The sequence below is a fragment of the Panonychus citri genome, unplaced genomic scaffold (genome assembly GCF_014898815.1).
Source record: "Panonychus citri isolate SS breed McGregor unplaced genomic scaffold, ASM1489881v1 Contig00127, whole genome shotgun sequence".
NCBI lineage: Eukaryota > Metazoa > Arthropoda > Arachnida > Trombidiformes > Tetranychidae > Panonychus > Panonychus citri.
Genome location: NW_026515532.1, coordinates 3545 through 29019, shown reverse-complemented (window position 1 = coordinate 29019; position 25475 = coordinate 3545). Strand labels below are relative to the sequence as shown.

At 29.8% G+C, this 25475-nt stretch overlaps 4 protein-coding genes and 1 long non-coding RNA gene across 15 annotated transcripts; 4 read left to right on the top strand and 1 right to left on the bottom strand.

Annotated features, from left to right (window-relative positions):
* Positions 1-490: 490 nt before the first annotated feature.
* Positions 491-3987, top strand: LOC128390756 (WD repeat domain phosphoinositide-interacting protein 2-like). Of its 3 annotated transcripts, none has more exons than XM_053350514.1 (3): positions 491-1113; positions 1649-2954; positions 3002-3987. In XM_053350514.1, the coding sequence occupies exons 2-3, from the start codon at positions 1838-1840 to the stop codon at positions 3142-3144; spliced, it is 1260 nt and encodes a 419-aa protein (XP_053206489.1). In that variant the 5' UTR covers positions 491-1113; positions 1649-1837; the 3' UTR covers positions 3145-3987. The 3 variants fall into 3 exon arrangements, with proteins under 3 accessions (XP_053206489.1, XP_053206491.1, XP_053206490.1); XM_053350516.1 differs by having other exon boundaries at positions 492-1113; positions 3267-3987; XM_053350515.1 differs by having other exon boundaries at positions 492-1113; positions 3023-3987.
* Positions 3988-5054: 1067 nt separating this feature from the next.
* On the top strand, positions 5055-10340 carry LOC128390772 (sushi, von Willebrand factor type A, EGF and pentraxin domain-containing protein 1-like). Its single transcript, XM_053350532.1, has 5 exons — positions 5055-5532; positions 5612-5791; positions 5862-7886; positions 8840-9217; positions 9355-10340. The coding sequence occupies exons 1-5, from the start codon at positions 5427-5429 to the stop codon at positions 9603-9605; spliced, it is 2940 nt and encodes a 979-aa protein (XP_053206507.1). The 5' UTR covers positions 5055-5426; the 3' UTR covers positions 9606-10340.
* Positions 10341-10587: 247 nt separating this feature from the next.
* Positions 10588-15132, top strand: LOC128390753 (uncharacterized). 9 transcript variants are annotated; one of them, XM_053350507.1, is made up of 6 exons: positions 10595-10744; positions 10880-10945; positions 11758-12721; positions 13635-14030; positions 14318-14587; positions 14677-15132. In XM_053350507.1, the coding sequence occupies exons 5-6, from the start codon at positions 14344-14346 to the stop codon at positions 15009-15011; spliced, it is 579 nt and encodes a 192-aa protein (XP_053206482.1). In that variant the 5' UTR covers positions 10595-10744; positions 10880-10945; positions 11758-12721; positions 13635-14030; positions 14318-14343; the 3' UTR covers positions 15012-15132. The 9 variants fall into 9 exon arrangements, with proteins under 9 accessions (XP_053206481.1, XP_053206482.1, XP_053206487.1 ...); XM_053350512.1 differs by having other exon boundaries at positions 10596-10744; positions 11758-12688; positions 13650-13868; XM_053350511.1 differs by having other exon boundaries at positions 10596-10744; positions 11758-12688; positions 13635-13868.
* Positions 15083-16644, bottom strand: LOC128390752 (snRNA-activating protein complex subunit 3-like). Its single transcript, XM_053350503.1, has 3 exons — positions 16151-16644; positions 15730-16072; positions 15083-15634 (listed from the first exon to the last, which is right to left on the bottom strand). Exons 1-3 carry the CDS (start codon positions 16545-16547, stop codon positions 15211-15213), a joined length of 1164 nt encoding a protein of 387 aa, XP_053206478.1. The 5' UTR covers positions 16548-16644; the 3' UTR covers positions 15083-15210.
* Positions 16645-16759: 115 nt separating this feature from the next.
* LOC128390755 (uncharacterized) lies at positions 16760-17310 on the top strand. The gene is made up of 2 exons (XR_008325688.1): positions 16760-16946; positions 17045-17310. It is a non-coding gene; the product is annotated as an uncharacterized LOC128390755 (long non-coding RNA).
* The last annotated feature ends 8165 nt before the right edge of the window (positions 17311-25475 follow it).

Below are 25475 nucleotides of genomic sequence, written 5' to 3'. Positions count from 1 at the left end.
CTAATTAGATCAATTCAAATTGTCATATCTTCGAATAAAAAAAATGACCGAAAAGATAGAGTAAGAAATTCAATGAGAGATATTTAATGATCAAAATTTCCAACATGACCTCAACTAAACGACTAATCCAAACTGATTACATTAATTGAAACAATCAGCTGATTAAATGATTCAAGTTAATTTCATTGGATTTAAATTGTGTCCTTGATACTTTTTTGTTTTCTGATTTTTTCTTCCACAAATTAATTCATTTTGATTTATCTCTTTTCTGTTTTTCACGGTTATCAATTACTCATTGATCGATTTCAATTGATTGGCAAATTTCTCCCAATTAAACTTGAAATCGACAAATCAATTCAGAAATTAAATTCTAATCAAAGTTAAAAATGGAAGGTAAATTTTAGTTCATTTCGATAAACATAGATGGCGATAGTTTTCAAGTTTCAGAAAAATTTCGATGAAAAAAAATGTAAACAAACATTTCTGTTGACAACAATAATAAATTGTTAATTATTGAAATTAAAACATTTCCATTAATAAATTAATTATGTTGCGATTAATTTAATTATTCAATGTTTACCTATGTGATTTAGTGAATTATTTAACTGAAATTTCGATTGGAATTGAAATTTTGAGCGTTTCTTTAAACTGGTTTGTCTCAGTTTAAAAATGATTCTCGTCCACCTGTTAAAAGATTAAACTGGAGATTAAGCTTAATCCTTTTCTTTTAAACCAGCGAACTTTTTTCCTCTCCTTTCACTTTTGTTCATTGTTTTTCTATCCATCTATCCATCTTTTGGACTCTTTTTCTTTCTGTATCTCTCTCTCTCTCTCTCATTTTGTCTATAAATCTCTCTCTCACTCTATCTCTCTTTCCTTTGTTTCTTTTACTTTCATCTTCTTCTGTTGGATGGGTTTTAATTTCTGCCACTAGAAGATAAACTGGTTGTAAGCTTCCTGTTAATTATCATTATAATTAGCGAAAAGCGAATAAATTAAGCGAAGAAGAGACAAACCCCATTGGAATTGGTTCTAAATCTATCACTTTCATCCTGTTTGCTTCAAGAAAAAAAATATTCTTTTCTTCCCAAGAAAATATCATAGATTCTAAAGGTAAGTCAAAATCTCTTTGTTCTTTATTTCCTGTTTTCTATTTTTTTTCTCCATTTTTTTTCTATTCTCTGGACTTTCTTTCCTTAATATTCTCTGATTACACTTTCACACTCTTACAATCAATTTTTTCTTTAATTGTGATTATCCTGTCACACTATTTATACATTCAATTATATCTCTTTATTTGTGTATATTGTTGCTTATTATTTTTTGTTTCTCTCTCTCTCTCTCTCTCTGCTTAAGTCATAATCATCGTCATCGTCATTAATTATCATCAGTTATAATTGTTGTAATTTTTATTTCTAATCTTCATTGCCTTGTTAGATTCCCTTTCTATTTGTCTTTCTTTTCCCAATTTTCTCCCTCTTTCTATGTTTACATCAATTCAAAAACAATCTTTGATTTTTATCTTCACCTTATCATCACTTTTGTGTTTTGTTTACATTTTGTACTAATACAATTCATTAGAAATATTTCTACGTTTCAATATATTTAACTAATTTCTCTTTGTTTTTTTTTCTCCTTATAATCACAGTAATTACTCAATTCCATCATTTTAAATTGCTCATTCATTTTGGTAACTTCGACAAGGACTTTCATCTACCTTGAGACATTTTTTTCGTTGGATTCGTGCCCTTGATTATTTCTCTATCTTTCTCTTTCTCATTAATATTTACAAAAACACTGAACCTTTTGACAACCAAAGCAATCAATCATCATCACCATGTCTATACCAGAGACCGAGTATCAATCAAAATACTTATATGTCCGATTCAATCAAGATTCAACTTCCCTTTGTGTTGGAACCCGATCTGGATTTCAGTTAATCAACTTCCAAGCTACAGATGATCTTCGTATGTTAACTGGATGCGCAGAGGAAGAAATTTACATTGCAGAAAGATGTTTCTCTTCCAGTATTTTGGCCTACGTTTCCCTTCAATCCCCTCGAAAGGTCAACTTTTTACACGTTGAACGTGATGTAATGATATGTGATCCAAGATGTTACAATAATTCAATCCTTAGTGTACGAATGAATCGATCTCGAATCGTGGTTGTCCTAGAAGATGCCATCTATATTCATACTGGTCTAAATGGTGAATTCATGGCTGATCTACATAGAATTAAGCAAACACCCTGTAACTCAAAAGGTCTTTGTGCTTTATCACCAAACGATGAGAATTGTCTTCTCGCTTATCCAGGCGGTCCTAACACAGGAGAATTGATTATCTATGATTGTATGAATTTACAAGATAAGATAATCATACCTGCTCATGATAATCCACTGGCAGCGATGACTTTTGATTCTGCTGGTGATAAAATCGCTACTGCCAGTGAAAAGGGAACCATAATTCGAGTCCATCTAATATTAGATGGATCTTGTTTATATGAGTTTCGTCGTGGATTCACTAGATGTGCCAACATTTACTCTTTATCCTTTGGATGTAATTCCCTCTTCCTTTGTGCTTCCAGTTCAACGGAAACAATTCACATATTCAAATTGGACACTTCACCTGCCAATCGACACAAAGAAGAAAGTACCAGTTGGATTGATTACCTTGGTCGAGCCTCCGAATCTTATTTACCTGCAAACATTTCAAAGGTATTCAATCAGGAAAGGTCATTCGCTTATGCTAAATTACCATTGAAAAATTTGGAAACTGTTTGCACGATAACCATGATCAACGAAACACCCTGGCTAATGGTTGCCTCTTATGATGGTTATGTTTACCTTTACGATTTAAATATAGCCGAGGGCGGTGAATGTAACCTTGTCCGTCAGCATAAACTTTCTGAAATACCTTTGGCTCAGATAGATAGGCGAGATTCATTAACGCCAACAGGTAACTTACATTCAATCGCTACGCTCATTGTCACTAATATGAATTAGTTTTTTCTGTTTGTCCAAAAGGTTTAAGTTACGCTGCAGCAGTGAGAGGATTAAATCAAATTAGATCTAACAGAATGACCATAATCAACAATACTAACTCCAAAAAATCCAACAAATCCTTAGGTTCAACTCCCATTTCCTAACCTTTGAGTCCCAAAAATATAATATAATCTAAAAAAAAATCTTAATCTCTCACTTTAATTACCTTAACCTTCCAATTTTTACTTTCTGTCTCTCTTAATTATCTTCCTGTTTGTGATTGTAGGTTTTGTATTAGTTTAGTAAAACAAACTCACTTAAAACAACAACATCTTCATAATCGTAAATATAAAACCATTAATTGAAAATGATATCAACAATTTGGATTATAAATACACATCAACAATATGGAATCACAAACAACAACAACAAAATAATGTAAATAATTGACACAATTAGGAAAAACAAAGAAACCGAGGAAAAGTGTTACAAACTCATCATCATGTAAAAATAGACTCTCTCACCCTCTCATTTCAATGTAATCTCAATCCTGTCAATTAATCCAACACAAAAAACAAACAAATTATGTCAACCAAACAATAATCGAGATATTAATTATCTATGGCAATTAACTCTCTAATTATATCTCATCTATTGGACAACAAATCAACAACCTCGCAAACCATATTAACCACCAACATCATCATCATCATCATCATCAAATCATATTAGTATTTCATCATCAGCTCTATTGGATAACCACATCATCAATTGGACCATTTTTTGCTTCCGGGGTCAATCAATTTAATTGTACAAAATCAAATACATTAATCATCAATATCCAATATCTCATGAAAACAAAATATACAGTTAATCACTTATATATAAAATGTATATAATTGAATTTATAATTACAATCAATTAACAAAAGATGCTTGATTATGTTCAGATATTTGATTATATTACTGATATATAATGATAATAATAAAAATATTTTACTTTGAAAACTAATTAGTTAATTTGTAAGGATCAAGTTAATCTCATGATAATAACAATTGATGAATCCATGAATTAATCAACTTGATTGTGTTACTGTTACTAAATCAGTGAGAAAATGGATTCTAAACAAAATTGATTAAATTAAAAATGAACATTTAATTGTCATGATAATGATAATAATATTGATGATGATGATGATTGAATATAATGATTTGTTGATTTCCTTGGTGACCGTAACTTTGGGATCTAAATTGTTGATGAAACAATAACAATAACAATCATTATTAACTATTGATTTTCATTAATTCATCTTGTTTTATTTTCCACCCTCGATTAAATCACTCGACTCCCCGATAAATATATTCCCACCTAAACTTAATTGTTAGGAAACTTAATCATCCATCATTGGAATATAATTGCTGATCAATTTTCAACAGTTACAAATGATCAATTGCTCTGAGAAACAATTTAATATGTTTAAAGGTAAAAAAAGAGTCAACAACAATCAACTGATTGAGAAACAATTTGACTAAAAGATTAACACAATTAACTCATTTAGGATTATGTATTATATGAAATTTAAGTTAATTTGATTTGATTTGATTAGTTTTAATTCATCTCATGAGGGTAAGGGTAATGGGAATCCCTCAAGTTAATTAACTATTATCATCGTTGGTTAATTTTGATATTTATTTTTAATTGTGATCAATTTTTTTTTCATAGTGTTGTAGTTAATTGTCTGAATTTATAATTAACGTTTTGATTGTTGTTTGTTGATGATATTGAAAATAAAAGTAATTGGTTGTTTCCCTTTTTTGATTGTTATTAAGTCTGAGAGGAATAAATTTCCGGTTCTTTGATGAAAATATTGTAATCAACAATTTAATTTAGATTATGATTGTTAACAATTTACCCTTAATCATAATAACACAATTTGTCTCGTATATTTTTTGTTATTAACATAATTAAATCACAAACAAAAGTAATACACTAAAGTTAATCATTAACATCATTTAAACCATTGGATTGAAAAAAAAAACATTTCTGGAAACATGATTAAGCTAATTATTCAATTTATCGTGATTAAAAAGTGAGCATATAATTAAGTTAATTGTTGGTGGTGCAAGTTTAATGATGGTAAAGTTGATTGTGATTAGAATAGTAAAGTTTTAATCATTGTAATTGTTAATATAAGTCTAGTTTTTAATATTTGATTGTCCATTTCAAGTCCAACTTTTTGTTAATTGTCCTCTAATTGTGATAACTAAAGGGTTAACAAATTACTACTTTAACTATTGATTAATTGTGAGTCTATATAAAATGGATTAATCTTCAATAACCTCTTATAGTATCATCATTAATAATATGATTAAATTGCTTCGTTGTCGATACAATCAATGGTCAATTGATTATCGATCAACTAATCAACAATTTCCAATGACTTATCATGGTTAATTGGAGTAACTTTAATCATCCCAATCGGTTAAATGTAAATCTTTGTATATTATTATTTATCTTGTTGATTTGTTTCAATTTATTGTCGCATGTTAATTGTGAGTTAATCTTAATTTTGTCAACATTTTTCTCCATTTACAAATTGTGATTAAATTTCTGATTCCATTAAATTGTCAGGTCAAAATTGTTCACCATTAAGTTTACCCGTTTACGGTGAATGGCCAACGGGCTCTTGTTTGAATGTTGTTGGTCAACGATGTTTAATTGGGTGTCAACGGGGATTTGAATTGATTGGGTCATCGCATCGGACATGTTGCGATAACGGTACTTGGACTGGTGAAGATTCAATGTGCATAAGTAATTAAATTGTTTGATGTTAATTTGTTTCCTCATAGATTGATTATTTATCTGTTGTAAATTACTTTAGATCAACAAATTCAATGTCCACAGTTAATTGTCCCTAATGATGGTCGGCTAATCGGTAATTGTTTACCTTTCGCTGGGGGAACTTGTATAATCCAATGTTACGGCGATTCCTTCAATCGTTTGGTACAATCGGTTTGTCATATTAACGGTTCTTGGTCTGATCCTAATCCTCGGTGTACATTGACCACAACAACGACTTTAGCACCGCGTTGTCCACCCATTAGTGGCCTTTCAAATGGACAAATTGATAGTTCGTGTTCAGCTGGTTTTCCTGGTTCACTTTGTTCATTTTCATGCAATTCTGGGTACAAATTGGTTGGATTATCGACTCTTTCATGTTTACCTGGTGGCCTTTGGTCGGGTGAAATGCCCGTTTGTGCTCAAATAATGTGTCGCCCGTTAACCAGGTCACCAAATACCCTCTTAATGGGCAATTGTTCACCAGGAATTGTTGGTACAACTTGTACTTATCAGTGTTTACGTGGTTATAGCTTAGTCGGTGGTTCGGAGACACTTTTATGTACAGAAACGGGTGAATGGTCTGGCGCACCACCGACCTGTGAATCTGTTTCGTGTCCTTCATTAACTCGACCCTTAAATGGTCAATTGAATGGGTCTTGTAATCCAGGTAAGGCCATGGAATCGTGTAATTTAATCTGTGATACTTGTTATACTCCGACATCTAATCCAAGTTTAACTTGTCGGGAAACTGGCCAATGGTCTGATCCATTGCCAAATTGTATACCCATAACATGTCCACGATTACCTGGTCCAATAGTCGGATCTTATTCTGGACATTGTGATCCAGGTCTTTGTGGTCAAACATGTTTACTCAATTGTGGGCCCAATTATATTAATCCAATTACTGAATTACGTTGCACACCCAATGGGTGGGGAACGGCAAGTTTACCGACCTGTGAACGGAAAACTTGTCCACCAATTCAACCCTTGGCCAATGGTTACACCGAAGGTGTTTGTAGTCCAGGTCTAGTGGGTTCTACGTGTACCTATCGGTGTAATTTTGGATTCGCACTTGTGGGTAAACCAAGTTTCGAGTGTCTACCCGAAACTAGTAATTGGGCTATCGGTGAATTGCCCATTTGTACATCGGTAGTTTGTCCACCAATTTATCCACCGTCAGGAGGTAAAACTAACGGTACTTGTTCGGGTGCCACTTTTGGTTCAACTTGTTCAATTTTCTGTTCACCGTCCCTCAATTTAGAGGGTGAACCTTTGTTAACCTGTACCGGTAATGGAACTTGGAATCACCCAGTTCCTCGGTGTGTGGAAGCACCACCGATATCGTGTCCACCCTTAGTCGCCCCTTCTAATGGTCAGTTGTCGGGCACCTGTTCACCTGGATATTCACAACGAACCTGTACAATTCTATGTTCTTCCGGAACTTTACCAAGTGGTCCAAGTGAATTGACATGTTTACCCAATGGAAATTGGGATAATCCGATTCCATCATGTTCTGGTCGTTCATGTCCACCAATTTCTCCTCCTGAACATGGTTACACGCGCGGGGATTGTTCACCTGGTGTACCAGGTAAACTTTGCTCATTCGGTTGTGAAAAGGGTTACTCATTGTCCAGTGAATCTCAACTGGTGACCGAATGTTTCCCCGATGGTACTTGGTCTAATGAAGTACCAACATGTATCCAGGTCACATGCGAATCCTTATTACCACCCTCACCAAATGGTGGACTACAAGGTACATGTAACCCAGGTTATCCAGGGGAAAGATGTTCATTCACCTGCCCGGTGGGCTATCGACTAAGAGGTCTTTCGAGTTCCCTTTGTCAACTCAATGGTACCTGGTCATCGGTTCCACCCGTTTGTACCTTGGCCTCTTGTCCGTCACTAATTTCACCTCTTTGTGGTTACGCTTATGGTACTTGTTCACCAGGTACTTTGGGTGAAACCTGTAACTTTACCTGTAATCAGGGATGTGCCCTGGAGGGTTTTAATGTGTTGACCTGTGGGGAGGGCGGACGATGGTCTCATTTTCAGCCCATTTGTCGAGGTGAGTTGCCAAATTGTCGTTAAATTTAATAGATATTTAAATTGATTCAATTTCTTTTGAAATACAAATTAACTCTTCATCATTAATATTACCTTGACAACCAGAATATTTTTAATTCAGTTTGAGAAATAAACTAAATCTAATCTTTAAAAGTTTCTCCTCATCGATAATAATATAATTAAGAATAACAATTAAGGTTTTCGTTGAGTTTCTCTTTGAAAAAATAAAATCAATTCTTTCCATTGATTTAGTTAAATGTCAACAATTAAAAATTATTATTCTATTAACTATCAACATTTAAATCGAGAATCATTCAAAATGATTTAATGCTGACCATTTAAACTGATTGTGATTAACGATTAATTGTTGTCACTGTTTTTTGCTTCTTCTTTTAATCATTAAAATCAATTCAATGATAATGTGATATTGATTAAATTGTTATCATTTTGAATTTGAATTAACTTTCCTTTGGAATCAATTTAAATTATATCAATTTATTGATTAGTTCAATTGTAAGGGAAAAATCAATTGATTGTTATTTTTTTGTTTCCATTGTTAAGTTTAATTTGAATCTTTGTTTATATTATCATATCCATAGAGAACTGGATAGAACTTTTTAATTCAGTTAATAAGTCACAATTTGCGTGCAATTGTGACAATTTAAATGTATAGATTTGATTCTTACCGACGATAATTTATCTTAATCACAATTAAAAGTATAATTTATAAAACAAAAATCAACAAAGGAAATGATATTACATATAATAAAAATGTACATTGATAATGTGTGATTCATTAATTGTCCTAGTTAATTTAAAATAATCATTAGAGTTTAATTGTCTTTCATTTTTCTCAATTTAAATGACAATTAAAACATGAGACTCAAAGATTTGGACATTTTATATGAATGATTTAATTGTTTGATTTGAACTTTGGTTAATTTTTGTAACCAGAAATCGGCTCTGAACCAACATCTACACCAACAACGGTACCAGGAACTGATCCAGATCCCGACCCCGATCCTGACCCTGACCCTGACCCGGATCCTGATCCATATCCTGACCCTGATTATACTGACCCTTATCCAGATGTAACCACAATTAAACCTACAACCTCACCTAAGCCAACCATCAACCCAACCACTGGTCCATCGACCTTTTGTCAACCCTTACGTCCACCCCGAGGCGGTGTTCTTTACGGTAAATGTGCACCAGGTATTTCGGGTTCAACCTGTACCCTTGTTTGTTCAAGAGGTTACAGGTTAGTGGGTCAACTAGTGGTCACTTGTACAAACTCTGGCCAATGGTCAGGGCGATTAGGAATCTGTCAAAGTGAGTTAATTACAACTGACCCAATGAACGTTGTAAATTAAAAACACATTAAAGTAAATAATACAAGTTGCGAACAATTAATAAATCATAATTAACTCTTATCAAATTGATTTTCTTTCTTCTACTTTGTTAATTAGTCGCAACAACTCAACACTGTGCCTCAGGTCGTTGTTGCCGTCCGCCCACTATTCCGATCAATGGTCGGCTATTCCGTTGTAACAATTCAATCGGAGGTCAATGTCGGATAACTTGTTCCGTCGGGTATAAAGTTAACATAATTCAACCACTTAAATGTCAACTTAATGGTGATTGGAATTACAATCCAGATACAATTAAGTGTATCCAATCAACTAAAACAGTTATGTTTGTCTGGAGATGGTTTGGTTAATTGTTGACCAATTTACACCAAACAATTAATATCATCGTCTCATCAACAGCAATTCAATTCTTACCCAAGAGTGTTAATAATAACAACTTAAATCACAATTAAACAAAATGGAAACACCGTTAAAAAACAATAACCATAATCATTGAACAATTTAATGATAATCAATTTAATTTAATTGTCATGGATCATCAATGATGTGAAACTAAATAGTAATAGTTAACTGGTTTATCTATCAACAATTAAATCAACATTTATATATATTGTTAACTATTAACGTGACATTAATCATCATGATAATAATAATAATAATAATATTGATTAACTTAAATTAATTATAAGATGAAGTTAATTGTTCAACTTTCTCACTCTTTTTTATTTAATTAATTGTACAATGTTTCTTATAAAAGCAAATAAATTAATGGTAATACTTAATTACTAATTGTTGATTGATTGCGTGGTGAAAAATTGAAAGCAAACTTTAATTAAATTGTTACGATTGTTGTTTCCAAAGGTCTAAACTCATTTGGGATCAACTAATCAACTAAATTGTTACCATTTAACAGCAATTCAATTATCACGCAATAGTATCAATTCAATTCTTAATAACATATTAATCTAGTAACAAAGATTAACACATTAAACTGTTCATCTCATTAATTAATTAACTTGTATCATCAGACAATTAAATCAATTTGCTTTCTGTTGTTAATCAGTTGATTGTATGGAAAACATTATCAAAATGGAAATGGACAATTAACTGGATTAAAAAAATGTATAACACTTTCTGAATGATTAGAAAACAGATACAACACCAAATAGAATTGGAGTTAATTTAATTCTATTAGTTAATTGTTGTTCTAGGTTCGGTTAAATTTTCCGCGTAATTAATTTTCCGCCAAAATCCAATCAAAAGGGAAACATTTTTATCAGAAGATGAAAAAGAGATGATAAATTTTCCTCTTTCTTTATCATCATTTTCTCTTTCTTTATTAATATTTGTGAAAAACAATTAATTCTCAATGTTGCCAATTCGTTAATTGTGTTATCATGATAATTAGAAAATTAAATTCAATCTATTAATAATTGGAACCAAATTAATTCTCATTTTCTAACCTTTGGCCTGGTCTTTAAATCTTCATGTGAGTATATTGGAGTATCTGTTGTGTACAATATGATGATTTCTTTTGGGTTGAAGGCCTTTCCTTTTTTCTTAATTGTTGATTATTCTTTTTTTTTTGTTAATTGTTGTTGTTTCTTATTCCAATTTAATTTAGTTGTGATTTCAAAGAGAATTCAATTGATATCGGAAATTTGGTTTTTCTATTCTCTTTACCTTCCAAGTAAATATAACTGTAATTTTCCATCATCTGTCATCCACTTTCTATTTTATCGCTTTCTACATGTTCTATTTTTCTCTTTCTTTTTCTCTCTCTTTTTTATTCTATTTTACCTTCTCTCTCTCTCTTTCTTCTAGCATCATCATCTCATTATACACTATCATCTTTACTGTCATCATTCGTGTGTTTTACCTCTGTTAACACTATCACCACTTCTTCATCTTATTTGAAAGAGACAGAGAGACAGAGAGAGAAGGAGAGAGAGAGAGAGATTAAATCTCTTGTGACTTTGTATCATTCCAGAATTTCATCCTTGTTTCTTTCATTTAGATATTTCATCTGATTAACTCTGATTAACCTTTTCCATGTAACCCACTGGTTCTGTGTTCTGGATTGATTCAAGTTGATAATCTCTCTTTCTCTCTCTTTCTCTCTCTTGGTTCTTCTTCCAGAGTTTATCTATAGTCAACATTTTCTGTCACCTAAATTTCCCAAGATTTGAATTGATAACAATATCAACATATCGATCATCTTCATAATTAACCTTCATCTCTATTCATTTTGATTTTCAAAAGAATAGAAATTATTAACAATTCAAATTCATCTTATCCAATATTGACCATGGATTCTATTGAAACTCTACTTTTAGCTGAATGGTTTATTTTCATTCCCTTTTCTTCATTTTCTCTCTGTGATACAAATTTATTAATGAAATGATTCCCTTGTGTTCAAATGCGAACGTTCAAAACAAAACAAACCAAGAAAATAAGATAATTCAAACTAAATCGATAAATATATTTTTCTTTTTCTTTCAGAATTCTATCGGATCAATTCACCTTTTTATAAATATATGTGCTCTTCGATATTGGAAAACAATTAACATATCATATGGATCGAAAAAGGGATAACACTTCATCAATAATTACATCTCTCTCTCTCTCTCTCTCTCTCTCTCTCTCTTACTCAGTGAGAAATAAAGGAGAGAGAAAGAGATCCCATCATTTGGATACCATTTAATTATGAAGATGAATAATTATCTTCTCATTAAGGATCGCCTGACTAATATGGTTCCCTTTTTGTTGATGTTACCATACCATGCATAGGAACTGGAAACAGAAAAAGTGATGATAATAGTGCTGGTGAATTATCAAATTGACTTATATTTCTGTCATATCTATTTGCTGTTTATACTTGAACTCTCTCTTTTCTTTCTCTCTCATTTCCATTGAGAGTGAGAATGGGAAAAAGTGTATGGGAGAGAAAGAGAAAAAAACAATATAACGTTGCTCTATGATGAGAAACTCATTATGAGGTTATATTGGTTTCTATCATTGGTTTTTTTTCTGCAAAAAGGATGGATAGAGAATGAAGAATTGCCACAAAAGAATCATTACCTGAGAGAAGCGTTTGTTGTCATTTGATGGTTACCAGAGGAACCAAATAGAGGAACAATTATTATGGGAAAAGAACATATTACATATACACAACTATCATCATTTCATCATCATTATCATCATTGGAGGGAAGGCAAACATATAACACATACACACAATATACACTCACCAAAATGCAGCGAGAGTAAGGAAAAAATTGAAAATTGTCAGAGAGAAAGAGAGAGAGAGAGAGAAGGAAGAAAACCAAAGGAGGAGATGATAGAATGGGGGAGATGAAGAATGGGCGAAACCATTAAAAAAGGGAGCAACCAAGTTACCTGGACTGTCAAGCGAAAATAGAGAGACCGAGAGAGTGAGAATAATATTTATATCAACAAACCCTATGGTATTTATATAAATGTATCTGTGTATCTGTTAACTTGGACAGAGAAGAAGAAGAAGAAGAAATTAGGGAGCAAGAGAGAGAGAGAGAGAGAGTGAGAGCTCATTTATCTTCCCTCTGTAAAGATAAAAAAGAGTTTACTACCTTTCGACATTTACATTTGTCTTCTTAAAGTCAGTGGTTCACTTGATTTAGTCTCATTTAAATTGTCAACCTCATCGACTTTTACCTGTGTCTTCAATTGCTCAATATTTTTCTTCTTCTTCTTATTCCTTGGATTCTTATTTTATTCAATCTCTTCCTCTTCCGTTTATACTTTTCATTACCAAAGTAATACTTACCTTTGTGAAGAATAATTTATTCCCAATCAATCTTTGAGCATCTCAACAACATTCAATTGATATTAACTATTCATCTCTTTCGTCTCTTTCATCTAATCTTTATCTCTTATTCAGAATTTCATCAATACAACAATTAAGTCATTCTCCTAGTGGAAGACTAGTGATTTTGTTGTTTGTGATAAATCACTCAAACAAGAAATCGCTATCTTCCGAAGGTGGATGACAACTAACAACATCTTTCATCATTTACTAACCCAAAATCTCAAATTAATCAAGTTAATTGAATTCTCACAAAATTGGATCCTTTTAATTCATTTATTGAATCTAATTTCCTTTTCCTCTTTTGATAATCAACTGGTAAAAAGACAGGTAACCAATAACTTTCTTGTTAATCAACTTAATCGTATACTAAGACTTAATTGTTGAACCTCGTTCACCTTTAATCTTTTGCCCTTTAAAAGACTTGAGATGTTCAACTGATGTTCACTAAATTGTCCTGTTCAAATGATGATTAATATGAACGTCACTAAACTAATTTAATATTCTATTAGTTATTAACTATATCAAAAAAAAAGTTTTCTCTTCAATAGGAACAAATTTTCATCTTGGTTTGATGATCGATGAACAAACAGAATCTTTTCCTGGTACATTGAGGCAAATGTTCATGGTTTCAGGGAGGAAAACAATTGAAATGACACAACAATCAAAGAAAATCAAACAAAAAAGACTGAAAAAAGCCCCTCATGCTCATCCAAACAGCTAATTCGTTGGTTTTAATGCACTCATCTTATTCACCCTCGTTCTCTGAAGTAAATAAACAATGTTCTGGTTTAAATGTTTTCCGGAAGTTCTGTTATCAGGGAAGAAAAGAAAAGAAAATAAGGAATAAGTTTTCTAAGAGAAGATGAAAAGATTTCCCGTTCTATCAGGTTAATCTTCCTGTTTCGCTTTTTGTCACCAAAGAGCAAAACGTAAGATGATGGAGAGAGAGAGAGAGAGAGAGATGAAGAGGGAGAAAAGATGACAAAATTTTTGTCACTTGTAATTGATCATCTTTATCATTATCATCATTTTTGTTGACATTTAACTGTTGATCTTAATTTCAATCATGATCCTCATCATGTTTAAATGTTTATCGTGTTTACAATGAAATTTTTTATTCCATATAAACATCATAAATTGTTTCCATCGATTAATATTTATCTTATACTTTTCCATACGATTAACCTTTGCCTGACCCTTGACACTATGGTTTCAGCTGAAATTTTCGGTCTACATCCAGCGATGGCGGAGAAAAAGCCTGATGACTCTGAATCGTCAAGAAACGCCAACAAATCGTCAACTCCTACACCCGAAGATCTTTCATTTAGTCATCCCTTTATGGGTGAAAGTTCAGCGCGAGTTCCCGTTATACTTTACCCGCTCGCTCGGCGAGTTGGTTTTAGTACAATCATGTTAAGTGCTCTACTTTATGGCATCACCATCGTTCCCGCTTTACTTGCCGTCTCTGGTTACGATCCATTTGGAGGTAAGTCGATTGCTTTTAATTCTGTCATTTTCCAATCTATTGATTCGATGAATTATTCAAATTGTTACAATTTATCTTCGCATTTTCAGGCTCTGGTCTTATTCCTTTGGCTCTTCCTGTTTTGATTGGTGCTTTTGCTGGAAGACGAAGACGAAGATCACTTGAAAATCATATTCCATTGGAAAGACTTGACATTGATTTGGATAAAATTAGATTGTTAATCGCTTCATTGGAATCACCATTCGGTGTGACAATTAACAATCGTAACAATCTTTGTTCTAGATTTCGTCTTTGTCGACGAATCGAATCTTTCAGACAAAGTTTGGTTAAATTCTTACGATTGTTATTTAAAAGTCAAATGAAACATTTACCATCAATTAATAGTAATCACATGCAAGCCTTACCCAAATTTCCTAATTCTTAATGGTAATTATGTATTTCCTTGATTATTATTTATATTTAATTTATTCAATATATGAAATTGAGTCAGAAATATCAAAAATTTTCTGTTTTATCTAATAAAATTTTCTTCTAATTATTAAAAATATATGATCATTGATGGGTTTTTTTGCTTATATACAAAATATTACAAATGGATGAAGTTCAACAATCAAAAAGGTTGATCAAATTATTGCAGATTTGTCCAAATAAGGAAAAGCTTTAAAATGTCCAACTTTTTTCTTCTGAGAATCGTAATTAAAGGACATGAAACATTGTTCACAAAATAACCATGGATTGTCAGGTAATCTCTTATTATCAAATACAAGCCATTTGGGGACATTGATTCCACACATATAACACATTATAGCAGTTTTGTTGACCGTTTTAAATAATCTTGGATAATCGTCGATAAATGGACTATCAGTTTGAGGTGAAAATAAACGCATCTCTGAGAAGACTATCATATGTTCACAATTCCCTTGATGGACATAAACATAGGGTTGACCAAGTCGAATGGTAAGATCGATGAAACAAGTAGCCTCCATTTTAGCCGATCGAAGTTCACCAATTCTTCTATCTGAACTTTTCGCCCAATCTACAATCACTCTGACCACATTCGAAAAGAAAAGAACAGAATAAGAATGTGGTTCGTTAAAATTTTGGAGTTTTTTTACAAAATATTCTGGCTCAGTTTAACTTACTGACTATAATCTATATTGGATGTTTTTCTAAAATCGTTGTAAAAACAATCATCTATGAAGAAAAAGCCAGAAGTGTAAATTTCGCCGCCACTTGGCTTGGATTTTTTCGGATCATCGCTACAATCTTCAACTGGATTAGCATCAACTGGACAAATGATCTCATCTCTGAGAGCTGATAAAAATTGACCACCAAGACATAGAAATTCTTGTTCGGCAATCGGATTAACATGTTTCCGATGTTCACCAACATGCAAGGAGAACTTCATTGGCTTGAATATTTGAACATTAAGAATAACCTCAAGATCTGTGATTTTTTGCTCATCAGGTGAACGTTTTTTCATCTCTAAACAGAAAAGAATAAAACAAAAACAAAATGATGATTAGATTTTAAGGTTAGTTACTTAATAGTTAACTTAATTACCTGAATTGTCCAAGAAGGTATAATTTCTATACTTTAATAGTTGAGAAGCATGACTATGATAGTTACGATCAGCTTTCATTTTCTCGATATGTTTAACTTGAGCTGCAACACTAACCAATTTAACTTGATCAGGGATCGCAAATTTATCACCATAAATACAATCTTTCCAACCTTCATCAGCAACATCAGTTAAACAATCAGGTGATAAATCTTCCTTTAATGAGTCAATCATCTCTTGGTCAACATCAAACATCTTGGTAAATTGTTCATCAAGTGTTTCTGGTGTTAAATTGCTTTCAAGACTTAAATCTTGAGTTTTCCAAAGATCAAGAAAAGATCGAACGTTTATCTTCCCATTATAAATCCAGGGACGTTCAACACCTTTAATGAGATCCATGTTAATTAAGAAAACAAAATAGTTAATTGTCCAAATTAAGAAAAAAAAACAAACCACGACAATTAGATTAACACAAACGAGAAAAGAAACAATTTAATAAATTGAATTTACTTTCAATAGAAAAGAAAACAAATCTCACATCGATATATCGATTTGATTTTCGATTTCAACTATCGATGTATCGAGAAAATGACAACTGATTATTTCTTGTCATTCATTTGGAGGGAATCAAATTTAATTTGGATTAATTTAATTTTCTAGTTAATCATCTCTAATTATTTATTCAGAATTTAACCAATAATATTAATTGTAACAGCTTTTGTCTATTTGTGTTCGTGTTTCGTGCCTTTAACCTTCGATGACTTGATTCAATTTGTGGATCTCTTAATGAACATCTTGGTGATTGTTGACAATAATTTATTGTTTCTTTTTCTGTTGTGATTTTTTTTGTGTCACTTGAATTAATTTCATTTTTCTTAAATCCCTTTTTGAAACAGTTTATCATCGATATTTTAATGAATGCTGACGTTAACCCGATGTGCGGCTCAATCGGGCTGGAGATGGACAGATTTCTATGGAGTCTATGGTTGAATTGAGAGATTGGAAGGCAAAGAAAGAAAAAAATTCCACTAAAAGAACAAATAATCTGGGAAATCTTCTTAAAGGAAATGTTAATTTCAAGATTACCATGATAAAGGAAGAAGCGGATGTATAAAGATGGAAAAGAATATAAATAATACATGATAATATTGATGAAACTTGAGTTAATCCAACATTTTGTTTTCCACTTCTTTTTTCGCCATTTGGATAAAAGCAAAATGAAGGGAAAAGAAAATCGTGAAAAATGGTTAACTTTGTTTTCTGATTGTTATCACAATGATTATTATTATTATTACTACTATAAAACTATTAATATTACTTCAAGTTGAAGATGATACCAAATGTTTGACCCAAACGTTAGTCTACACATGAATAACTGTTTCAACAGTCTCATGGTTAATCAAGATGATTACATGAGGTAAAACAACAACAATAACAGCAACATGTTATTATCTATTATAACATAATAGAGTAAGATTTAATTGTAATAATAGTAATAATAATATATCTTGATGATTGAGAATGAATTAAATTGATGATAATATAACAACTTACAAATCAGGAATTGTTAACTTATCATATTCCGGTTTTGAAAAGTTACACTTTTTCAGTATTATCATCAATTTAATTTGATTCTTATAAATATATTCTGATTAACCCTAAACCATAACAACAATTTGATTAACAATTTAACATTAGGTGTGAATTAGGTATATGTATGTGTGATAAAAATGTAACAACCAAATTAACAAAGTTAATTGTTTACTAACACTTTTTGTTTTCTTCTTACTCTCAGATTGTAATTAACTTTTTTTTTCCTTACCACCAACACAATTTCATTGATTTAGATGAAAAATTAAGGTAACAATTTAACAATCATCGTAAATTGTTAATTCTATTTGCTTCTTTACCAAGATAATTAATCAAATTCAGTGTGTAATACAAACTCTAATAAACACCAACCCAATCAATTTGTAATATTTGATTTAAACATTAAAATAAAAACTAAGTTTAATTGATTAACTTTGTTTCCCTCAATTAATTGTTTTGAATATGGATTATGATTGAAATTGAATGAACAATTTATTAATAGTTACAATTGAATGCACTTTTTTTTTAATTCAGTTTGTATATTATTCACAATCGGTTTCAATGTTTCAATCTTAATTAAGATTTGATTCTCATAAAAGGTAAATTTAAATCCAAGATAATCAAAGTTAATCACTTTAATCCATCAAATTGAATCTCATCGAGTTAATTTTTTTAAAATTAATCGTTTAAATAAAACAATTTAACCAATTAATTTGATTGCGAGCATAAAATAATTTTATTTCAATCAACTAATCATCATAATCATAATCATCATCAGTTTTTAATTGAATGTTGTTAAATTGTTTAAAAAAAAGGTGTGAGGTTGACAAAAAGTATCAACAACAATCAACAACAATTAACTAAATCATTTTATTAATAGAAACTAATGATTAGTTGATAATTAAATGAGTGATAAGTATGAGAATTGAATGAGTTAATTGAATGATAACAATTTAAAACTAAATCGTGAATGAATTTATATCAACATTGGGAATGAGATTGTTTTTAATTTGGTCAACAATTAACTATTCAAAATGTTAACTCTATCTATTGATTTAATTATGATTAATTCGTATCACGATTTGCTTTCTCACATTTAAATCAACATGATCACAATTAACTAATTGTTGTTGCATATTAACACTATTTACTTTAAGCAACAACAATAATTAGTGATTAAATTAGTAGATTAATTTGTTTTCACTTCTTTAATTTCTCAAAGAAAATGATTAACTTAATTGTTATATTAATAGTTAATCAAATCTCATAATAATACAAATCAATTTGATAATAATAATCAAAGTTAATTGTTGTGAATTAAAATTGATTCCCATGTGTAACTTTTTATTAATTTCCGAATCTTAATCATCTTTATGTTATTTTTAACTTAATCATGATTTTTGATTGTAATGATAAATGTAATGATCAGTTGATTGTTTAATCCAGCAAATCAATGAATTAATCAATTATTATTAACAATTCACGATCTTTTTTAAATAACAATTTAAATTTATCAGCATCAAATTGATTCCCAATAGTTTGTGATTGTTTCATTATAAACAACAATCTAATTGGTGATCATAATTGATTTATAAATAATTAATGTGATCAAATCTTGTCCCAATAATTGATTGTCGTTCAATCCCTTCAAATGATTAACTTAATTGTTCACATAATAAAACATTGAAATCGTGAATAAAAAGACAGACAATTTACCGGAAATTAAATTGTTAACCAAAATCAAATCGTTGAAAGTGATTAGACTTCAACAATTTAAATCGTTTTTCATTATTAATAAACTGATAAGTTAATCAACTTTGACTTTTGCATATTAATCGTGATTAATTAACATGAACAACTTCTTAATACTAAATAACAATTGTAATGATCAGTAATCAGAAAACGACTAAAATTACAATTAACTTATCAATATTAATCAATCAGAACGTTGATAAAGTTTTAAAAAAAAGTTTGAGACACAATATGAAACGATTAACCGAATCAGTTATTAACAATTTAATCACAATCAATGATGTGAATATTGTTCATTATGATGAGTCTCACTTAATCACAATTAAGAATCAAAATTAGATGCAGACAGAAACAAAATGAGCAAAAAAAGTTCATTTTTTTCCCATTCTGATCAAGTGAAATCAGAAACTAACCTGTTGATTCAGTTCATGATAATTGATCATTGATTAACATGGAAAGATATAATTTCCTCTCATCATCCACTAGGTAAGGTCTTGAGACCCTTATAAGGTCATCATGATGGCCACACCTCGACTCTAATAGTAACAATCAGCAGCCATTTTGTTTTTTAACTTGATCATGATTAGGGATTAGCTTGATTACGATAATGATGAAAAACGATCATGATGAGGATGAAAATTGTTGCTTCTGATGATTAGTTTAAACATTTTCCAGCCCCTTTTGACCGTAAATTAATTGCCGATAAATGAATCTACAATTTAACAATTTAATTGTGATCATTTAAATCATCCAACGTAAAAAAAATTCACCTTAACTTATAATCAACAATCAAACAATCATGGCAATGATTTATTTACTCTAAGCCTCTTTTGTTTATCATCATAAAGATAAAAACAAAACAAACTAGACTATTAATAGTTAATTAGTTGATTGTAAATGATTAACAAATTGTTTCCATCTAAATTTTGATCGATTATCATTTTGAAATAATTGGTTCCCTCTCTGAGTCTTTCAATAGTAATAGTAGTTAGTTGATTGTCGACAGCAACAGCAAACAATTAGCGGAAAACTAAAGTCCATTAGATAATCATAATCATTTAGGATAATCAACTAATTATCAAAATTAAATTGTGATAAAAGTTTTGCTTCCTAAGCAATTAAGAGGATATTTTTATGGTCACAATTAGGTTTACCTATTGACATTTAGTTAACTAGATCTACCTTGAAGTAATTAAAAGTTTAATTTAGTTGACTGTCATTAAAGTTTTAATTGTTAATCAAAGTCGACACTTTAGCAATCAAATTTAATCATGATTAGATTGATAAACTGTTAAGACAAACAATGATACAGTTTTTAACATGAATAACAATTAATTGAATTTCGGAAAGAAAAAAAAATATTTCAACTAATTGAAATAAACAAGATTAACTGTTAACCTTAACAATTTAAGTTCAATAAACTGATCAAATACAATTACAATCAACTAAATATATTAATTTGATTATAATTATAATAATTGCGATTAACAGTTAAAACTTTGAGGTCAATTCTGAGGCCAACAGCGTAAAGCATTTAACAGCATTTGATTATCTTGATTGGTGATAAAATTAAACAAATCACATTAAATTGTTGTAAATTTTTATATATAAATTACTCGAGATGATTTAACAATTTGATATAAAATTAGCACCCAATGATTATGATTAAATTTAATGATGAACTTTTAAAGTCTAACAAATTGATCAAAGGAAAACATTGATACAGTTTAATTGATAATTTAAATTGTTTGAATATTAAATCAACTTGTAAACATTAATAATAATTGAAGAGATTAAATTTAATCCTATCAGAACAATTTAATTTAATTTTCTTCAGCTTATTCTTGATGTTTAACCATCAATACTGACCAATGGTCATCTTGACACTTGAATGGTCATCAAATGTTAATCCTATTTGATTGTGTGACCTTCTTGATTTAATTTGATTGTCAATAATGATATACTTTGAGATTTACTGGATTTAATGGTTAATCAAGTTTAAATTGTTCAATATATTTTTTATTTCAAACCAATAATTTGATTTTTCCTCACCAATGATAATATAATATCATCATCATGTGGGAGTTGATGGTAATCAATTGATCAACAATTTAAATTACTTCACAAACTAGTTTATGTTTATCATCATCATCTTAACATGGTTGTTCAATTGATTTAATAACAAGTTGTTGTAAAATATTATCTTCCAAGTGAATCAGTAAATTGTTTGGATTGATGAGTTTTCTCAATCAACTGTTGAAATTTAATTTTCCTCTTGTATATTAATCAAAATAAACTTAAATTTATTTTTTTGCTCTCTACCAATATTACATAACAACAATAACCAACAATTAACATAATCAAATACACATTCAACTTTATCATCAGTAGCAATTTAAATCAAGTATCATTAGATTTAATTGTTAAACAATCAACTTGATTGTCGATGTCGTTGTGAAAGTTCAAGTGACAATTTAACAAACAAAATATTATAACCAACCTATTTTCTGATTACAAATGAACCATTTTGATTAGCAACAATTAAAAAAAAACTGATTGATTATATAATCATTATGATCTAGATGACAATTTTTAATTAGGTTAATAGTTACAATTTGTAAATTGTTGCCTGTTTACACCCAGAAAATGTTCATTGAGAAAAGTGAAATTAAGGAAAGTGATCACTTTGATTGTGATTAAACTGATGATGATGATTAAGGTGAGGCTGATGATGATTATGATGAGTAGATTGAATATTTAAATTGATTGTTTCAATTTGATTAAATTGATTCCTTAATTTTGTTTTGCCGATCTTCACTTTATCAAATTAAGATTGATCTTTAACTGTTTCCATTGATCATGATTAAGATGATCAAAACTTGACTATTAACAAATTGATTCACTCTCATTTACCTTAATTGTTGTTACCAATTTAACTAAAATTGATTTTCTAAATATTGATAATCAATTAATAGTCAACTAATGGATATTAATATTAGTTATAAAACTTTTTTTGACTTTCGCTGTTGATGAAAAACATTTTAATCACGATTAGTTAATTAAAGTTTACAATTAAGGTAAGAAAATGATGATTATTACAATTTAATTGATAACATTAATAATCATATATATAAATTTATCAATAATTAATTGTGATAATAATAAGATTTATATAATTTCTTGAAGGCGTTGGTTCATTTTTTTATCATTAACTTTCCGATTTGCTCTTGATTACAGAATTTGCTTTTTTTTTAATTGTAAACAATTAAACGGAATAAACAATTTAAGATAATGCTAAAAATAATATTAATTGTTAGCCTGATGGAAATTAATTAATCAATAACAATTGATTTACATTCAAAGTATCCAACGTAATTGGTTTAGCTAATTAACATGAATCTTTTCGTAATCATTAATGATTGATTGTATTGAATTGCTAATTGTTAATTGTTGATTAACTTTGGTAAATTGCTCTAAATGGTTTGTAATGTTTAGCAAACAAAAAGTGTAATCAATTTTTTTTTCCTGATTCTCACAATTGTTGTTGATAAAGTGAGTTGATTTGGTTTGTTAATATGAAACTGTGAAGATGAGTTATGATTAACAGATTATCATGATTAAGTTAATTGTTCATGATAAATGATTCCGAATGTAAAAGTAACAATATTCCCAAACAAACTTGGAGATTCAAACATACATGAAAGAGAGAGAGAGAGAGAGAGTCAGAATTATATCAATTTCTTACAGAATATAATTTCGTTTCGATTCAGAAACGACCACCAATCATGGAAGTTCTGATTACAGGGTGATTCTTTAAAGTTCTTTGCTTGATTTGTACCAATTATCCAGTTGATGGTTATGAGTTATTCTTCAGAAATGAATATTATCTCTCTCGTTTTATTCATCAAACTTTCGGCGAAAAGTTGATAACAATATCAATCGGCCAAAGTTGAAAGGTGAGTTATTAGTTATATTGGATACGAATGCTCAAGAAAATCTGAACGATTCTTTTTTCATCATTTCAATGGATAATTATGAATATTATTATTAGTTCTGTTATCAAATAGTGTAAAGAAATATATTCAACAGAACTGTCAACCATTTGTTGTTCATATTTGTCAATCTCATGTCATGTAAACTTACAGTTCAATTAACTGAACTGAATTTCTGTCTAGAAATAAGTAGATTGCAAATTGATGAAAAGCCAAATGAAAACAAGATGAAAAGTTTATTGTTATCACATCAATTTACTTGTGACAATTAACTTATCAAATAGGATGATTACTATTCAAATTAGATTGTATTATTAGTACTAATTAGCTTAATTGGTGCCTAAATAATCAAGGCCAAGGTTGAGGCCTATTCTCACGTCCTGAAAATTCAACGTGAGAAACAAACGGAAGATGAAATAAAGATGAAGACCAGAATGATTTTATGATGATTAGGATGAAAAGGTGATGAAGATAATTATCATCATGTAAATAATAATCATCACCATCATCATGATCCATCTTTGATTATCATTGAAGTTTTAAAATTCAGGTAAATCTGATTGATCTCAGTTTTCTTGTTGATCAAAATTTTTTTTCAACTTCTAGTGTTTATTTATGTTTTCATGATTGTATTGATTAATTTGATTGTTACCCTTGATTATAATAATTCATATCAATCAATTGGTTTAAGGTGTCAGTGATAATCATGTTAATCACACGTTAATCTAAGTGCAATAATCAACTGATTTACAGGATGAAAAGGTTGATAATCAAGTTGATTGATCCAAAAGATTTGTATTGATGAGGAAATTGAAATAAACTTGAATTTTCATCATTCCTATCAGTTAATTGAGTTAGTTATCAACCTGTTGATTAAATTGATGATGATCAAACAGAGACAAATTAAATTGTCGACTTGAGGGTTTCAAATGATTAACAATTTACCGTTAATGGTTAATTCATAAATTGTTGCTTCAAGTTTTGAGATTTTTGTTGTTTTTTACCATTTGATTGATGTTGATAATTATCAGTTAATCATTACTGGTTTAAATTATTTGATTCAAGCTAATTATTATAATCTTCATCTTCATCTTCATCTTCATCATTACTATGTTAATCATCACCGTATAGATTATAAATTCAAAATGGATTAATAATAATCAGGATCAATAATCTTAATCATAATCATTATTTAAAGGTTGGGGATTCATGTTTTATTTTCCGGGAAGTTTAATGTTACCTTGATTAAGTTTTATGATTAAAGTTAATCACAAACTTGTGAGAATCAAAATAATACGTTTGGTGACACACAATTAATCAGCTGATTAACTGGTTAATCCTTTACAATTGTCTGATTACTATTATTTTGATTGTGAAATCAAAGGTATTGATATAATAATCAATGGCACCAAGAATTGGGGTTAACTAATTACGATGAAATAATCAGAATCAGAATTTAAATTGACAATGATTAACAACTACAATTGGTGATTTGTACTTTCCTGTCCAATTCAAACAATTAACTCAATCACCTAGGAGTTGATTGAGTTAATTGTCCAAGTTTTGTTTTCCTCTCTGACCCAAATCATTTTTGCCGTTGATTTAGTTTACAATCAAATTTGATTGTCACTTGTCAACTAATCAGCAATTTCCTGCTTTTAATATTTGAATAATCAGATTGTTAATATAACAGTTAATTACTAATCAACATAATCAAAATAATAAAGTTAATCATCTAATATTTACACTGTATTATTATGAAATATTAATTCAGTTATTAGTTTGTTTAATTAACTAAATTTTGAATCATGTTTACTTAATTTAAAGTGTTATAAATAGATTACAATTATTTGCATTTGATTTGAAAACAATTAAAAAAAAGTTTAATTCACCAACCAAGTCAAATATGATTAATTAATTAATTAAAACCCAACCAATGTAACTTGCAACAACAGCAATTAACTAATCATCAGAAAAGTTTTAGCTTGAATGA

Bases quoted from the DNA above. Each gene is read 5' to 3' on its own strand.
- LOC128390756 (XM_053350514.1), top strand. From the start codon at position 1,838: ATGTCTATACCAGAGACCGAGTATCAATCAAAATACTTATATGTCCGA. The intron at 2,955-3,001 runs GTAACTTACATT...AATATGAATTAG, and splicing joins AGATTCATTAACGCCAACAG to TTTTTTCTGTTTGTCCAAAA.
- LOC128390772 (XM_053350532.1), top strand. From the start codon at position 5,427: ATGGTTAATTGGAGTAACTTTAATCATCCCAATCGGTTAAATGTAAAT. The intron at 7,887-8,839 runs GTGAGTTGCCAA...TTTTGTAACCAG, and splicing joins TTTTCAGCCCATTTGTCGAG to AAATCGGCTCTGAACCAACA. The intron at 9,218-9,354 runs GTGAGTTAATTA...TTTGTTAATTAG, and splicing joins GCGATTAGGAATCTGTCAAA to TCGCAACAACTCAACACTGT.
- LOC128390753 (XM_053350504.1), top strand. From the start codon at position 14,188: ATGTTTATCGTGTTTACAATGAAATTTTTTATTCCATATAAACATCAT. The intron at 14,588-14,676 runs GTAAGTCGATTG...TCGCATTTTCAG, and splicing joins TGGTTACGATCCATTTGGAG to GCTCTGGTCTTATTCCTTTG.
- LOC128390752 (XM_053350503.1), bottom strand. From the start codon at position 16,547: ATGGATCTCATTAAAGGTGTTGAACGTCCCTGGATTTATAATGGGAAG. The intron at 16,073-16,150 runs GTAATTAAGTTA...TTTTCTGTTTAG, and splicing joins TACCTTCTTGGACAATTCAG to AGATGAAAAAACGTTCACCT. The intron at 15,635-15,729 runs GTAAGTTAAACT...GAATGTGGTCAG, and splicing joins TCCAATATAGATTATAGTCA to AGTGATTGTAGATTGGGCGA.